Below are 17945 nucleotides of genomic sequence, written 5' to 3' on the forward strand. Positions count from 1 at the left end.
GTCGGGTTCGTGGGTTGGGTCAACTTTTTGCCAGGTCTATGGGTGATCTTGTTTTAACGATTTTGACATCTTTAGTTTCTGATGAGAACGGGAAAAGAGAGATAGAGAGGGGGTCAGGGGAGGGAGCGGGTTGAAGACGGTATTTGCTCTCTCTCTCTCTCTGCACCATTAAGGCCTCATACATCGTTAAAATTTCAAACCTGGTAAGAGAGTGACGTGGTCCTTTAAGATTGGAGGTCGCTGGTTTATGCAGCAACTGCGGGTGCGGCAGATGTAAGCTCCATTAAGGCATTAGCCAAGGAGGTTTTTAAATAAAAAGACAAATGCTATAGGCCCTCTAATAACTAATAATCCTGATACAACATGATTTATTACATATAACTTACTGTTATACATAATGTTTTTCATACATTACGTTTTCTTTTACAACCTATTCACTTTCGCAATCAAAATACTTTATACAAAAAGTAGCGTAATCCTAATTCCTAATTTCTCAATGTCAGTTTTGCCCACCGAATTGAATATTATTATTTTCTTATTTTTCTGAACATTTTTGTCCTTTAAATAAATAGTCTATATTTAAAGGGTGTTTTTCAATATGTATGATTTTGTTTTTTCAAGACATAAATCAATTGCCACATCAGGCGAATGCCCTTAGTTGGTTTTGTATTTACTTCTTGGCTCAGTTTGGGAAGAATACATATACAAATATGTGAGAAATTGCAAATACAGGTTTTGAAATACAAAATATATGGTTTTGAAATATAAAATATTTATATTTGCATTTTTTTCAAACTGAGTTTTAATTCTTACAAATTGTGTTGCAGCAATTTTCACTTTGAAGTAAATAGAATCAATGTTCAAAATATCGATACGCCCGATACGCTGGTAGGGACGTATCGGATGAATCAATACCCTTTTATTTTACTTTTTTTTTTCAAAACCGGTTCAGGGAGGCCAATTTAGGGCTTCTCTACCCCTTGAACTGGTCAAACCCCCGATACACCCACTATAATGATATGTACCAGTCGATATGGGCCAATATATATATATATCGATACTTTGAACCTTAAATCCACTTCTTTTGTCTTCAAATTATGAAGTTTTTCTCTTTTATTTATCGTATCATTGTGGAGATAACTAAGAGGTTCTCTGTGTGTCTTGCGCGTTTAAAGCTTAACTAGCTCACATCTAAGTATTGCAAGCAAGTTAAGAACTTGTTAATATGCAGGACCGTGAACAATTTATGGAGATAGCAACTTAGATCAGAGTAAGGGATGAAGAAATGACCATAAAAAAGTAAATGACTATTCATCCAAATAAATAAATAAATAAACAAACAAATAAATAAAGGCCTGTTAACAGCTGACTTAGTTGAATTAAAAACTGAAAAACTTAATGCTTTTTATTGCTTTGTCTTTTAGTGAAGAGGTCATGGGCTCCTCAATGGTTTTGGTCGTAGAACAGTGGCTCAAACTGAACTTGGATAGATTGTTCCATGGGACAAGCTGGTTCAGCAGTCAATTTGTAGGGGTGTTCATAAAAAACTGAAAACGAACTGAATTAAAAAAAATGAATCGAAAATACAGTTAATTAAACCGAATGGTTCAATATTTTTCAAAAACTGAAGGATCGGTTTGGTAGTTAACCAAACCAATCGGTATATATTATATGTATATATGCATTATATTTTTAATATATATCATATATTATCTATATATTATATTTATAATTATCTATTTATAATATATTTATATATTTATTTATAATATATATTTTAAATATAAAAAACTGAAACTGAAACCGATCAACTGATTGATTGATAGTACCAATTCGGTTTTGGTTCAGAAAATTAAAAAAAAACCCATAATTCCGGTTCAATTTCAAAAAATAACCCACAGTTGGATCAACCTAAGGATGAGCACCTTTATACTTGGGATCAAATCCCACTGTCATTAACTCGTTACAAAGCAGCCAAAGTTAGGCACATCCAAATTAGAACCATTATAGTGGTTATGTGCATCCTGCTCTTCATAGGAATACAGCATGTGATAAAATAAAACATCCATATACCACGCCATCTCTCATTTCAGTTTTTTCAGTTGGTGTTGGCTGGCCATTTTTAATCAAAAGTTTGGATTTGCTCCTCACAGAGCGCATCTCACACTGATCTTACAACACGCTTCAGTTGTGTATTAGAAACATCTTTCCATAAATAAATATTTTCAAGCACGAAAATGTTCATGTTGCATGACTAAACGTGCTGTGAGGCACGTTTTATAAGGAGCATATCCTAACTCATTCAGTCAGATATCATCTCCGGAGAGTGGAGAGAGTTTCCACTGTTGAAGCTCTTCCTCGTAATGATGTATCACTACCGTCAAACTTTTACTCCTCACCCAGTTGCATTACTCGGAATTCACAGTTTTTATCAGATGCTTGAATTGCTCTATCACCCACTTGAACCACTTCATTAGCAAGATCTGAGATCTTTTTCTAACAAAACACATTCCAATCCTCTACTGATTTCATCTAACACCGTACATCTTACCATGAGAGTGGGACCCACTATAAAAGTGGAACCAGCCATGTATGAGATATGCAGTGTGAGATGTTACTAGGGCATTGGAACATATGAACTCTAGTCCAGCATTCTCTTTCTAATTGTCCTCCTCTTTCGAAATGACCTTACTCTCACAAAACACTCCTCACACTGATCTTGGCATGTCCTGGCCGCACATTGGTGATGAATTCGACTTCCATCAGGGCATAGCCCATTCGAGCATTTAGAATATCTCCTTGCCTATATGCTTTATTTCATTTCATCAGGGCATAGCCCAATACGTTGTGGGCACGGGCTTGCCCCTGATGGAAGCCGATCTCATCGGTGACCTCTCCTATCATGGGAAGATATTCCCAATACATGATTGGATGTGGCTGGTCGGGGTGGGGAGCATATCCCAATTCCTCTTTCTCAACACCCTGTCATGCAAGGGTAATTTTGGCATTTACTAATGTTGATAGAATAACATCGGCATTTTTCTGTTATCTTACGGTGTCACAAATGACAAACCTTCAAAGTTCGTAATTTTCAGGGTGTGGTTCAGCGACTCAAAAACTTCAGTGGAGATTCCAGCAATTTACCCATTAAATGTTATAATTCTTTGCCTCCGCTGCAAGGCAACTCGCTAGCTAGCAACTGAAAACTCAAAAGAGCAGAAGGTCAGAAACTCGCTTTGATAATTGGACTTTGGATACTCTCTGAATCTAAAAATTATGGACGAAGACGCTGCCCGTCGCCGGACCGTCATTGCTGAGTATCGGAAAAAGCTTCTACAGCACAAGGAGCTCGATGCCAGAGTAAGAGCAGGTTCGTACAAATCAGGATCAGAAAACCTATTTTTTTTCCTATTTATCACATCCAAGGGCAATCCTTTCTATAGACCCATATAGATGGGGCAAGACTTAGATGATGATGAGATCCTCTCCGAAGCTTAGATTTAGTAGGAAAAAGTTCATTGACAAAATTACTAGTTAAGCATTTTAAATTAAATAGGTAACGTGTCCAAACTGCATTTAGTTCTTTTGTGCGTTTTTCTTTGGGTTTGTATTGAATACTTGGTGGTTAATTACCGTGATATTTTATATGACTGGGGATTTACAAATTGGGGAAGGGAACAAAAAGAAAGCCCTCCGCCTAGACTCTAAAGAAGGAAACGGAACAAAGAGAGTTGTTCTGTAACTAGCTATAGGAAAAGAAAAGAGGGTTCTTGCAAATGTACCTGTGGAAGATGTATCCATACAGAAGTCAGCACAAATTGTGCCGTATATAGATATTTGCTCTCCTTGTTTCTGTGCATCAGTTATAATGTCATTTTGGAAAAGCACACACAGGTGATGCTCAATAAGTGGGGATGGCATGCCTTCTGTTAGTAACTGCAACATTGCATGCTTATGCTATGTCATGGATATGGTCACATGGTAGCAAAATTTTAATTTAGAGACTTTCTTGGAATAAATGGTACCATACTTAAGGAACTACATTTCCTTTATTGGTGAACAACAACAACGACAATAAAGAAAATGAAACTTATCTGATCAACTGAGATCATATGATGTGATGATAACATCTATTCATTGAACTGACATGGTATCTGTATATTTAATTATTTTCACTTTGAACTTTTGATTTGTGTTCACAGTAATTACTACACAATAAACCATGTATTGGTTTATGTATATGAATGCTAAATGGATGACTCTTACTTTACCTTGTTCTTAATGTTATAATTTCATCAACTTGAGCATGACATTATTTTGTGAAACAATAACCCATACAAACCTTACTTCTTCTTCTTCTTCTTCAAAAAAAGAATCTCTTTACCCCACCGATTATGCCAATAGACATAAATAATTGCACTGAAACTGAAAATGTGCAGTGAGGGAGAATTTACGTTCTGCAAAGAAGGAATTTGCTAAGACTGAAGATGATTTGAAGTCACTCCAGAGCGTTGGACAGATCATTGGTGAAGTTCTGAGGCCCCTTGATAATGAGCGATGTAGGTTCTCATTCTCCTTGGAATCCACTAATAATTGTTTGAAAGTTGTTCGCAAAACTTCATGTCAAAAAAATTCCCTTTTGTTTCAATTTATGTTTTTATTATGCTAGAGGATATTGATGTATTTTGAAGAACTACCAATATAAGATATACTTTTTTTATTAAAAAACAACAGATTTTTAAAGATGACAAAAGACAAAGGCTTTTGAGGAAGTTTGATGATTGTCCCTGATGGCATTTTACGAGCTGTTGCTTTTCTGTCCATTTTTTGACATTCTCTGACTACCAGCCAACTCATTAAAGTGCATTTTGATTGATTGGATTTCTGTTTTATTCTCAGTGATAGTTAAAGCAAGTAGTGGTCCAAGGTACGTTGTTGGATGTCGCAATAAAGTAGATAAGGAAAAGCTGGCAGCAGGAACTAGAGTGGTTCTCGATATGACAACCCTCACAATAATGCGAGCCCTTCCACGTGAAGTATGTTATGATGTTAACTTGTTTGAAAAGCACCAGAAATTGGAAATGAAAGGCACTAGAATTCTAGAAATTGGAATACTGCTAGTTAAAGTCTTATTTCATAGTTTCATATATATGAAATGGGAATGGAAAATGAAGTCCTAAGTCATGAAGATTTTGGTAATGAGGCAGTTATTATTGGTTCCAGGTTGATCCAGTTGTTTACAACATGCTTCATGAAGATCCTGGTAATGTTAGCTACTCCGCTGTAGGTGGATTATCTGATCAAATTCGGGAACTCAGGGAATCTATTGAGTTGCCTCTTTTGAATCCTGAACTCTTTCTTAGAGTAGGGATCAAACCCCCAAAGGTAATATTTTTATTATGTGTAAGTTTAAATAACTTAGAATTCTTTGTTTGTTGGGTTATCAAGAATCTTTTTTTTTTTTTAATTGTGTATGTGTATTAGAAATATTTTGACTATTAACGATCATGATTTCAATGGTCTCAGGGTGTTCTTCTGTATGGACCTCCTGGAACAGGCAAAACGCTGTTAGCCAGAGCGATTGCAAGTAACATAGATGCAAATTTCTTGAAGGTGGGTCAATTTACAAGAATTTTTTGATTTCATCTATAATCTATTCATTTTGTGTTATGGTATTGCCTGAACCGTTTGAAATGACCTCAGGTTGTATCAAGTGCTATAATTGATAAATATATTGGAGAAAGTGCAAGATTGATAAGAGAGATGTTTGGGTATGCACGTGATCACCAGGTAACTTTTCCAGCTCTCCCAAATTACTCTTTTAATTGATGAGTGTTATTTTTTTTTTTGTTTTTTAACGTATAGTATTTCATTGCTGTTAATTGATGTGTTATTTGAAAAAGGTTTCATTTTTAATTACTTTTTTCATGGGATTTTTTAACTGAAAGTTTGATTTTGTTGTTCTTCTTTTGCTTGTCAAGCCTTGCATAATATTTATGGATGAAATTGATGCCATTGGCGGGCGGCGATTTAGTGAGGGAACAAGTGCAGATCGTGAGATACAGAGAACATTGATGGAGCTACTGAATCAGCTTGATGGTTTTGATCAGCTTGGGAAAGTATGCATCCTCATAACCTGGTTTAACATGCTTGTTTTAAGAATTTTGGGCGAAGTAGGAGAGAGTGTGTTATCAATGTTGGCTGGTGTTCTCTTTCTTTCTTTCCTTATTGTGGAGGGTGGGGAGTTCATATCCAATTTTGAAAGTGAGGATATTCATCAATCTTTTGAACCATGTCATAATTAAAACTATTTAAAATACCAAAGTGACATATACAGAGAAAACATTTCCAACAATATTCCACAAATTCATATTGTACAGTAAAAAGATTAAAAAGAAAAAGGGAGAATTCAATATTCACCCAGTCAATCTATGTGGAAACTAGATTAGCTTGATGCTTTGATTGTTTTACCATCCTGGTTCAAAGGTCTTTCCTGAAGAGTCTGGTTTATAGCAATTTGTAGGTTGGTCTTTATTCAAGCTACACATTTTTTGGAGGTCTTGTTTCTTGATTGCCCAATACTGCTCCATACAACATTGTTGACAATTTTATAAAATTTTCCTTTCATCACATAGGGCTCTAGATGCACCCTTCCATTTTGCCCATCTGACTCTAATTATATGGGCAATATCCTTCTCAATCTAGCTCACGAAATAGGTCACATTGAGATATCTCTTGGTCTCCAATACTAATTGTCCATGATTACCTTGTTATCATCAGATTTTAAATTGCATAAATTCTGCTTTGGCCCTACTGAAAAATTTAAACATCATATTTCTAAGGTATCATCTATAAATCTCAACTTTTCTATCAATACTCTTAATAAGAAGATGGCTTCCATGGTTGATCTCCTTGGCATAAAACCAAATGCTGGTCTTATAAGTGTCTTATTTAACCAAGGTAGCGGGAGTGGGTGGTTTGGTATCTTCTGATCATCAATTTTGATCTCACCACCATTGCTACTACTGTTTTTTATACTAAAATTTGTAATACATGTATTTTGTCCTAGGCCAAGTCATCTTGAAATGCTTTGATTCTAAAGCATCTGTCCATTAGCTGTGTTCAGCGGCTTCAGCCCTTGTTTAGTCTTGTCAATCAATGCTATATCATTAATGAACAACATCCACCACCACAAGACTTCTTCTTGAACCCAAAGTGTTGGAGGCTTTAACTTCCAATCTAACAAAATTTCAAAACATCTAAATAAAATAATACAGGACTATGCCCTCCTCGAAATTGAGTCCAAAGGGGTTAGATATACTTGGTCCAATGGCAAAAAAGGGAATTTGTGTGTTAAAGAGAAATTAAACAGGGATTAGCAACACCTGTCAGGTCCAAGAAGCAAAAATCCGAGCCTACAGAAATATTTTCTCAGACCATGCAACACTTCTAGTAGACACTCACACAATATCAGGTCCAAAACAATTTCATTTTCTACCCATGTGGACCGAAGAGAAGTGTAAAAAACATTATTGAAGAATAACGGAACCAGGAGCATAAGCAAGGAGATGTGTGCCAAAAATTGAGGAATTGCAAAGAGGAACTCAAAAAGTGGAATAGGGAAAAATTTGGACATATTGAAAAAAGAACTGAAAGAAGTGGAGGAAGAAATATTGAAGATGGAGACAACCAGGGAATCCAGTGGTAGTAAAAAAAGAATGGATCTGATGAGAGAATATGAAACCTGGTTGAGAAGGGAAGAACAACTGTGGAGGTTAAAATATAGGGAACTCTGGCTAAGGGAAGGGGGCGGAAATACAAGGTATGTCCACCAACTAGCAAAATTTAAAAGAAAAAGAAATTCACTAGAATTTTTGAAAAATGATGAGGGTAATGTCCAAACATTGGAAGAAATAGCCCTAGCTTTCAAGCAACATGCAATCCTTACAAGTGGTCCCCAACTAGAAGAAGAATTTGAAATCCGAAACCTGATACCAAACAAGATTTTAGAAACTGAGGCTACAGAATTAGTCAAACTGCCATCAGAAGTGGAAATCAAAGGAGTAGTCAAGTCCATGAGAGCTCACTTTGCACCAGGACCAGATAGCTTCACACCCTTCTTCTACCAGAAATATTGGGGAACAATAAAGCATACACTTGCAAACTTGTTAGAGAATTCTTTGATTCATGCTGAATACCCCAAAACCTAAATTCCACTAACCTTGTATATATCCTAAAAGTCAAAAACATAGAAAAAATTCAACAATACAGACCCATAAGTGTCTGCAATGTGTTGTATAAAATAGTAGCCAAACGCTTGGTCCTCAAGATGTAACCCCTCCTTGATAAATTAATTGCCCCCAATCAATCAACTTTTATAAAAGGAAGACAAGGAGTGGATAATATTCTGGTGGCAAAAGAAATAGTCCACAAGCTAAGAAAACAAAGAAAAGAAATAGTCCAATGCTTATGATAGCATGAGGAGGGATTTTATTGTTGAGATGTTGAAAGAAATGGGATTTACAGAAAAGTGGTGTCAATTAATAAAATCTTGTATAAATACCCCCACAATCTCCATAAAATTCAATGGCACCCAAAAGGAACACTTCCAACTCAATAATGGGATCAGGCAAGGTGATCCATTATCACCTTACATGTTCATAATACGCATGCAAGCTCTCTCCAGCCTTCTTGAAAGAGCGGAGCAGAATAAGGAGTTATAGGGTATCAAAATCTACAGAGGAGGTATAGCAATTAGTCCTGTTTGCTGATGGCTATCTAATAATGTGCAATGCAGAACCAGCTCAGGTGAAGGAAATCCTGAAAAAGTTTGAGGAAATTTCAGGGGAAGAAAATAAATCTAGCAAAATCAGGGGCCATGTTTAGCAACTGTTTACATAGGAAAAAAAAGAAAATATTACTTCATGTGCTACAAATGAAATCATTAAAAGCTCAAAAAAGGTACCTAGGAGAGAAGCTCTATTTACAAGGAAAACCTGTTTTGTCCCATCAGGAGATAATGGAGAAGATAAACTCTAAAGTAGCCACTTAGAAAGCAAAATTTCTGTCACAAGCAGGCAGAACAATTCTTGTCAAGTCAGTTTTGCAGGCCTTGCCTACATATACAATGTCCACCCTTCCTCTTCGTCTCAATTCAAAACCTACTAGATGCCTTCTCTAGGAAGCCTATCATATGTTTCTTAATCATCAAATACCTGGTGGAGATTCTCCTCTACTCCCTAAACTTTTCTATTAATCTCCTAAATAAAAAGATAGCTTACATCTTCCCCCTCACAAAAAAGGGGAAAGTAAAGAAGAGAAAATAGATTCAATTGGAGGGAAAAAAAACAAATTATTGTAGAAAGATATTTATGCATTGAAACTGTAAGGATGCGATTGTATTTGGGATCTCCAAAACTGCTGTTTCAGTGTTAGGGGTTTCTATTAGCATTAGATGGTTGATCACTTGATTTGAATTAGTATTGCCAATACTTTTATTGATTTTACAAATGACCCATTGAATGCAAGATCTGGTTGTTGCAATGGAATAGGTCAAAATGATTATGGCAACAAATCGACCTGATGTCCTGGATCCTGCACTTCTTCGTCCAGGTCGCCTAGACAGAAAAATTGAGATCCCATTGCCTAATGAGCAATCAAGAATGGAGATCCTAAAAATTCATGCCGCTGGAATTGCAAAGCATGGAGAAATTGACTATGAGGCAGTGGTAAAACTTGCAGAGGTGAATTCTTTGTCTTTGAGAAGCACATAGATTCAGTTTTTTTTTTTTAATTTAAATTTAAACGTTACACATTGTCAGGTATCTTATGACTTTCATCCATTGCAGGGATTTAATGGAGCCGATCTTCGAAATGTTTGCACTGAAGCAGGGATGTCTGCAATCCGTGCTGAACGTGATTATGTCATCCATGAAGATTTTATGAAGGTAAATCTTTTTCTCCTTTTTGCCAAGAATGAGGGCATGTGCATGTGAAGCATGAACCATGTCAATATTCTTTAAAAGATTGATGCTTGAATTTGTTGTAGTCCCTTTGATGCATCTCTCATTCCAACTGAGTGTAACCTTTCCGATGGGGAAATTTACTAGTTATCATGGTTGTATGGTTGTTACTACTGTATTTGGCATTTTCAGTTTTACTTAGATAGTCATTTAATAAGAATGTATGATGTCACTATTCAATCTGATGAAAATGGACAGATATCGTGAAAATAAACTTAAAGCATTATTAACAACCTAAGTGTCAGGATAGAGCCATTCTAACATGAATTACAGTTGATAATGGTATTGCATTGATTACTTGGTATAATGCAACTTTGCTATGATTATAACTAAATATTATGAAAGAGTTAACTCTCAACAAGGTTAAAATACTCTCTTAACAAGCTTTTGTTCTAAAAGGTTTGACCACCAAGGATGATCCTTGGTTGGGCCAGGCTCCATCAAAGACGCAATATATTGAACACTTAAAGGAGATGAGTGTATCTAAGTGCACTTTGACTACAGCATGTCATAGCCTATGTTATAGTTGACTAATCAAAATTGGCCATGTTGCTCATGTCTAAATGCTCTAATAATGTGAAATCTTCTTTCAAAGATGGGTGACATGGCCTTTTGTAGCCAAAGTGAACTAAATCCATCTTTTCTCTGGTTATGCATGTGAGACATCTTGGCGTCATCTGTAGTAATTGTCCATGGTTAAGAGTCTGTTGATTTTTCATGTAAAGTTACTACTATTATGACTAGTTTCAGTGTTTTTCCTTTGATTTAGCTTCTAAGGTTCATTTCTTTCAGCACTCAACCACAACTGGTTTTTCTATATACTAGTTAAAATCATCCTTTTTTTCTAGTTTTTCTTTATAGTTATTATGTTGCTCCTCATTTCCTTTTGGTTCCACCAGTTTCTAACATAGAAAGAGCTGAAAGATTGCATCTTTTTTATCTGAAATATTCTGGTTACTTCCTAACTCCTTTTTCAGTGTAAAGAAAGTATTCTGGTGAAACAAAATACACTCTTTTTTTTTATAATTGAAACAAAATGCACTCTTAATAACAAATAGAATACATTTGCTAATTCACCAAGTAAAGTTGGTTGCAACTTGAAGGATATTTTTATGCATGTTGAACAGAAAGGTGTTTACTATGAATTTTAGGAAAAGCATTTGTGCCAATTCTTTTTTTTTTTTTTGTTTTTCTATGGGGTAAATCTATGATGCTGTAAAGGTATGGTATGGACCAATCCCCCCGGTGAAGTGTGATGAATACCAAATAATTTCTTACCAGTTGATTGGCTTTTCAGATATCGTGCTTTTCTGGTATCATAGTTAGACTCTTGTATGGGATCTCGGTCATTTTATATTTTTTAGATAATTTCTACGGTACTTAAAAGAGTTTAACCAATCAGAATCACAGGTGAATTTGAATAGAATACCGGTTAATTGGTTACTACTTTGTTATGTGTACCATACTTTTTTCGGTGCAATAGCAGTACCCTTTTATTTAATATTAAGAATGCTCGCATCAGAATCGCAAGTGAATTTGAATGGAATGCCAGTTAATCGGTTACTACTTTGTTATGTACCATACTTTTTTGGGTACGTACTCTTTTATTTAACATTAACAATACTCTTTATGTCACTTTTATATTGTCAATTGAGAAACCAATGTATTTACCCAAAGAAAAGAGAGAGAGAAACCAATGCTCACATCCTATGGGCTATGGCTGATTTGTTTGTGTGGAAGTTGATGCTTTTCTTGTTTCTTTTGGTCAGTTTCATAGAACCATTGGTTTGTTACACTTTGTATCACTTTTTTAAACATTTGGTTATTCCCCACTAAAGTGCTCTGCCGTTTACTGCTGTCAGGCTGTCCGCAAACTGAACGATGCCAAGAAACTTGAATCAAGTGCTCATTACAATGCTGATTTTGGAAAGGATTGATGATGAATCGGAAGATACACTCTGCGTCAAACCGGGCAGTGCATTCATAGTTTGTTATGTATTTCTTTCATCCGACAAGAATTTCAAAATCTATTGTATTGATCTTGTAACCATGTTCTTTGGCGGCAGCTCCAACAAAGAGTTATCTTTTGCCAAAGATGAAGCAGGGCGAAGTGCTCCATTCTCTATAATCTGTACCAATTAATATCCGATGTGGATAATGGAGTTGGGACAAGTACCAGTCTACTACCCCTCACGAGTCACGACACATTGCCTGGTTGTGGCCGGAGAAGAGGTTTGTTTTCCAGGAAGTGGGGGAGGGTAAGTTGGTAGGTCTTACGGAAAAGAAATAAATTTGCATTCATTTTTTGGTATTAATAGATTCCATGAAAAAGAACAATTCCCAAGCGGTTCATTTATTTGGTGAACCGTGAAGTAATATTCTCTTAGAAGTTGGGTAAATTATTTGTGTGCCGAAAATCACTAATATGTAATGGGATAATATTATCCCTTCAATAATGTCATTTTTTTTTTATACCGGATAAATGTATTTACTCAGATAAGTTATTTATCGAAATTCCAAGGAGACCTATATATGGATCTTATCGGTCATGACTCGTAACTATTGCCCTATTGGTAGGTTTTTTGAAGTTGAAAATATGACGCAATAAGGTGTTTGATTTTATTTGGTTAATTGGTTTCTCAGGGTGTTGTGTCCTATTTGAATTTATTTGCTCCAGGTCTTGTTTTACTTCTTAAGCATTGCAAAATAAACAGAACAAAAGCAAACCAAAATTTTGCACTGGACACATTTGCACTCCTATCAATAAAAAAAAAAAAACCTTGCGATTATTTTTACACCAGTGCAAATGAAACTGAACTGCAAACAAACTTGGCCCTAAACTCAATAAATGTCATCTATCAAAGAAAAAAACATAAATATTCAATAAATGTCGTGTCCCCATACAAGGGTTTTGGTGACGCCAATAACTAAGATAACTAGAGAAACATCTGGGCCCTTTTGGGTCTCCAATACCATGAAAAAAAGTCCTCGACCAGTTAGTCTCCACCAAATGGCCTAACTAGTAAAACTATTTGACATCTCCATACAAATTATACTTATGTGTTCCAATCGATATTAAGGCTCAGTTTGGAAGGAGTACAAATGCAATATCTAGAGTGTAAAACATTGCATTTTATATTATTTTGTATGTATTTGTGCTTTGTTCAAACAAATACAAAATTTTGCACTCTACATATTTGTATTTGTATTCCTTCCAAACTGAGCCTAAGGTTGTGTTTGGTTGTAGTGCAAATTTATTTGCATTAGTATAAATGGATGGGAGTGCAAATGTAAATTCTTGTTTAATTTTGTTTTGGATATTACTTTATTCTGTTTCATGTCTTAATTTTCTTCATTTGTACTGCAATCAAACAAAATAAGCTAAAATTTGAAACAAAAATATGTCAGAATTTACATTCAAATCATTTGCACTGCCATGGTTTTGCATCAGTGCAAATTTATTTGCATTGCAACCAAACACAGCCTAAGGGGCATATTTTGTGGACACGTTGCCATTGCCATGGTTTCCTAGCTGAAGTTCATCCGTGAATCCAATGTTGGGCACTTTTGGGATCAGACAACTTCACAACTTTGCCCAAGTATCTCTAGGTCTTTTATGGCTTTTCTCTAAACAATTTGACTGGCTCCTAGTCCTAGAGTCCTAGACCTAGCAATTGGGTTGGGTGCGTTAGGTTCGGGTTGGGTCAAGATACTGCGGGTTGAATTTTGGGTTGGGTCAGCAAGTGCTAGACCCTAACCCTAAAAGTTCATGTTAGGGTTGACTCACGGGTCAATTTGGGTCATTCCTAAAAATAATATAAAATAAAAAAATACATGAAAAAATGTCATAATTAAAGGAATTAACCTTTATTCCAAACATAAAATAAAAAACACTTGAATATTCAACAATTCAAAGAGTAAATGATAAAAAGTAAAGACTAAATAGTAAAGATGAAAGAAAGTAAGCTTTTAAGAATACATAAATAGTCCCCATTAAACCTAACAATTGGGTCAGCGGATTGATCTCATAACCCAACTGAATTCAGATAGCTAATTATGAGACCCTAACCCTATTATTCGGATTGGATTGGATTGGGTCAACTTTTTACTTGGTATACTGGCTCCACTATTTGGTAACTCTAAATATTCTGCCGCCCCAATTTTATATTTTCTCTAATTTCTTCGGTAAGTATACTTGCCCAAATTAATAAAGTCAAAAACCCCTTGTAGTTGTATAAGATTCAGACATTATAACAAGAAAGTGAACAATTTTTAGATTATATAATTGGTTAGTGGTTGGCGTCGGTTGTCTATTCAAATCTATGTACCCACCTCTCTCTAGGGTCTAGATAATATATATAGACGTTTCGTATCGGATATCATGCAAGATTAGAAAGCAAGACCAATGTAATTAAACAGCTCAAACATCAATCCAAGTGTTTATTAAAGTTTACAAAGATTAGTTCTCACCACTGTTTTGAAAACAAGACTGGATTGGACACAGTTGGACGGTTCGACCTGGGAATGGTCAAACCACTAAACCATCGTGGGTCATATTTTATGGTGTATGGGGCATCAAACTGATTTTCAAAATCCATATTTGATCTGATATGCCTCATTACTTTGTATTTATTTAATTTCGATGATATTTTTCATTATTTATATATTTTTTGGTTTATTTTTAGAATTCATAAATATTTTTTCTTTTATTTTATTCATGACGTCATGGATATAGAATTGCTTGACCCAGATGGTTGAACTGATGATCTAAAAAATGATGGTCAAAACGGTTCCATTTTCAGAACAGATTGGCATTCCACACACGTCCCACGCACATCTCAACATACATTAAAAACATGTCCCATAATTGTCCTGGGGAGATGTTCCTCGTACACCGTTGGGATATTCTGTGGGGCGCTAATGCGAATTCCTTTCCTGCTTATTTGACATGGTTATATTCTTGCAGGTTTGACCAGAAATTTCATAAACATTTATGATTGGTTAATTAGCTCCTCATTATGATCTGTTGGGCTATCAAATTAAAATGATCCCTCGCCTCTTGTACTTAATTAGGAAATATTGATGGTATTGCAAACAGTTCCAAACCACCTTCTTAGTCTATTACTATTAATGCAAGAAAAAGATGACGGAACTTTCCATGTCTCTATAATCTATAACTTGTCAACCCTAATCAGATCAGTTACAACTTCAAAATAATCTGGGGAAGTGGTATTTCAGATAGATGATGTATCACCTAATTCTTTGTAGGTCAAAGGTCAACATTCTGTAATCAGGACAGGATTTGTGTTAGGACTGGCTTAATTAACTAGAACTCCAATCCCAAATGCTTTAATTTGATCATGGGACACTGCCTACTGGTTCAACGGGATTGAATCAATCTGCTCCACTGGCTTAGCCCTGGGTTTTAAAACTGTTCTCATCCTTATCAGCTTCCCCAGAATGCTGACTGCACCATATATGGTATTGTGATTAGTTCAGATGTCTCATTTATAAAACATTTTTGAATGTGCCACTAACAATTCCTCTGTAAAGTCAATGAGATCATGCAGTATATAAGGAGAAGAAATCCTCCCCTTTTGTTCCATAGAGACAGATCAATCGGTTGATTGAGTAGTAAACCAATCTTGATAATTGACCCAAGTCTCAAAATGAAGGCTTTGGTATTTCTGTATCTTCTGGCCTTTGGGTTTTGGACCTTAGGTGCCACGGCTGATCATATGGATGGTGAAGAGACTGAGTCTCCTCATGGAGATCAGGGTGATTATCATCAGCAGTACCAGGGTCTAAGCTTCGATTACTACAGCAGTACGTGTCCCCAAGCTGAGACTCTTATTGCTGAAACGCTGAAGGATATAGTAAGCAAGGACATAAGAGTTCCTGCTAGGATGATAAGGATGCATTTCCATGACTGCTTTGTGAGGGTAAGTACTAAACTAATGATAGTACACCATGATTTACTACACCGTGATTTACTTACTGTGTTTAATTCTGTAGGGCTGTGATGGATCAATTCTGCTAGACTCTACTCCAGGAAATAAAGCTGAGAAAGATGCACCCCCAAACAATCCTAGTCTTCAAGGCTTTGAAGTGATTGATAAACTTAAAGCAGTTCTGGAAAATAACTGCCCTGGAGTTGTGTCATGCGCAGATATCCTGGCATATGCAGCTAGAGAAAGTGTTTATCTGGTAAGAAGGCTTGCTTTATATATTTCCATCTTCCATGAATGATTAATTAAACACTCATGATCAGGATTCATGAACTTATTTGCACTATTCTCATCTCATGTGGTTGTTCTGATCTGGTGATGGTTAGGCCGGTGTCGATCGTTACAGGATTCGGGGAGGTCGAAAAGATGGCAGAGTCTCAAAGGACACGGATGCTCTTGCCAACCTCTTACCTCCTTTTGCACAAGTTAGCACGCTTATACAGGGTTATGCTGCAAAAGGCCTCTCGGTTCAGGATATGGTCACCCTCTCAGGTTAAATCTTACACAATTTAACTATAAGCTTGAAATTAATTATAACAGACTCGTTCATGTCTGAACTGTTTTTGGTTGCAGGAGCTCATACTGTAGGAGTTTCGCATTGTTCTTCGATCGTTGGGAGACAAGCTAACTTCAGCAATACTGGAAAGCCTGATCCCACCCTTGACCCCCATCTGGCCTCCGTACTAAGGGTTGAATGCCAGAGTAACAATGGGTCTGATAATATAGTTGTGATGGACAGATTCACACCACTGGTTCTAGACAATAAATATTATGTTGGTTTACTGCAAAACAAAGGGTTGTTTACATCCGACCAAACGTTGCTCACCATTGAAGTTACAAGGAATGAAGTAATGGAGAATGCATATAAGCCAGGTGTTTGGGAGCAGAAGTTTATTGCTTCAATGATTAAGATGGGAGAGATTGAGGTTCTAACAGGGAATCAAGGAGAGGTTAGAAAGGTGTGCAGCCGTGTCAACTAGCTTAGTTGTTTCCTGCGGATTGAAGAAGAGTTCCAAAATAATGGGAAATAAATAAATAATTTTTTTTTTTTTGTGATGAGTCATCAAGATATCAAGAATATGTTTGTTTTGTTGATAATAAGTTTGTTAATTGGGCTGTCTGTTTCTCAAAGTGAATAAGCGATTATTGGTTTGTATTTCACAGTTTTGAAAAAAAAACTTCATTGATTTCAAATTTATTGGTTTTGTGGCACAAATGCATGGCGAATTGCAAAATGGTTGGATGAGTGTTGAAGTTTGTTGACAATAGTTTTTCTCTCTCGCCTGAAGCCCGAAGGAGTTAAAAGGCGCTGTTTGGGTAGTCTTTTACTTTTGTATTTTTAAAAATACCAAAGTATTAAAGTACCATTATCTGTTTGGTAAAAACACGCCCATTTATACTTTTAATGATGGTTTCCGGTGGTTTCGTAGTCTAAGACCAGCGACGAACGGTTCAACTCTACCAATGGTGAGTAGAGGTAGGGCCAAGAAATTTATCAAAAGGTGGTCATGTTTACATGAAAATAAAAGCACTATTTTACCAAAATAGTGAAGTATAAAAAAAAGCCAATTTCGAACTTTCGAGGTTTTTCAAACTTCAAAAAATATGAAAACAAAAAACATAAAGTATATAATACAAATGTTATATCGTGTTTTTCATACTTTTAAGACTATCCAAACAGGGTTAGTTTGGCTTTCATACGGTGATGATTGTCCCTTCTCAAGAACGGACTAGCTGAACCATGGGGTAGATGGTCAGAGCGGCCAGGTCCCTGATTGTCCCGAAATTTCTAATACAACTTTATGATTATGGATTCCCGATTTTACGGTCTGACCGTTTGGTCCGATCCGATCAGAGCCTTGCAATAATGGTTTTAACTTTTAACGTTTAAGAGTAGTGCTGACATCTGTAGTGA

General features: G+C 36.0%; 2 protein-coding genes across 2 annotated transcripts; both read left to right on the plus strand.

The window, feature by feature from the left end:
* Positions 1–3052: 3052 nt before the first annotated feature.
* Positions 3053–12571, plus strand: LOC104595610 (26S proteasome regulatory subunit 10B homolog A-like). Its single transcript, XM_010256403.3, has 10 exons — positions 3053–3370; positions 4440–4559; positions 4900–5036; positions 5224–5385; positions 5527–5613; positions 5704–5790; positions 5982–6119; positions 9552–9743; positions 9849–9947; positions 11885–12571. The coding sequence occupies exons 1-10, from the start codon at positions 3277–3279 to the stop codon at positions 11957–11959; spliced, it is 1191 nt and encodes a 396-aa protein (XP_010254705.1). The 5' UTR covers positions 3053–3276; the 3' UTR covers positions 11960–12571.
* A 3107-nt stretch (positions 12572–15678) lies between these two features.
* On the plus strand, positions 15679–17133 carry LOC104595611 (peroxidase 5-like). The gene is made up of 4 exons (XM_010256404.2): positions 15679–15964; positions 16038–16229; positions 16357–16522; positions 16604–17133. Exons 1-4 carry the CDS (start codon positions 15692–15694, stop codon positions 17008–17010), a joined length of 1038 nt encoding a protein of 345 aa, XP_010254706.1. The 5' UTR covers positions 15679–15691; the 3' UTR covers positions 17011–17133.
* The last annotated feature ends 812 nt before the right edge of the window (positions 17134–17945 follow it).

Source organism: Nelumbo nucifera, chromosome 5 (genome assembly GCF_055504915.1).
Source record: "Nelumbo nucifera cultivar China Antique chromosome 5, China Antique-T2T, whole genome shotgun sequence".
NCBI lineage: Eukaryota > Viridiplantae > Streptophyta > Magnoliopsida > Proteales > Nelumbonaceae > Nelumbo > Nelumbo nucifera.

Bases quoted from the DNA above. Each gene is read 5' to 3' on its own strand.
- LOC104595610 (XM_010256403.3), top strand. From the start codon at position 3,277: ATGGACGAAGACGCTGCCCGTCGCCGGACCGTCATTGCTGAGTATCGG. The intron at 3,371-4,439 runs GTTCGTACAAAT...GAAAATGTGCAG, and splicing joins CGATGCCAGAGTAAGAGCAG to TGAGGGAGAATTTACGTTCT. The intron at 9,948-11,884 runs GTAAATCTTTTT...TACTGCTGTCAG, and splicing joins TCCATGAAGATTTTATGAAG to GCTGTCCGCAAACTGAACGA.
- LOC104595611 (XM_010256404.2), top strand. From the start codon at position 15,692: ATGAAGGCTTTGGTATTTCTGTATCTTCTGGCCTTTGGGTTTTGGACC. The intron at 15,965-16,037 runs GTAAGTACTAAA...TTAATTCTGTAG, and splicing joins TCCATGACTGCTTTGTGAGG to GGCTGTGATGGATCAATTCT. The intron at 16,230-16,356 runs GTAAGAAGGCTT...GGTGATGGTTAG, and splicing joins CTAGAGAAAGTGTTTATCTG to GCCGGTGTCGATCGTTACAG.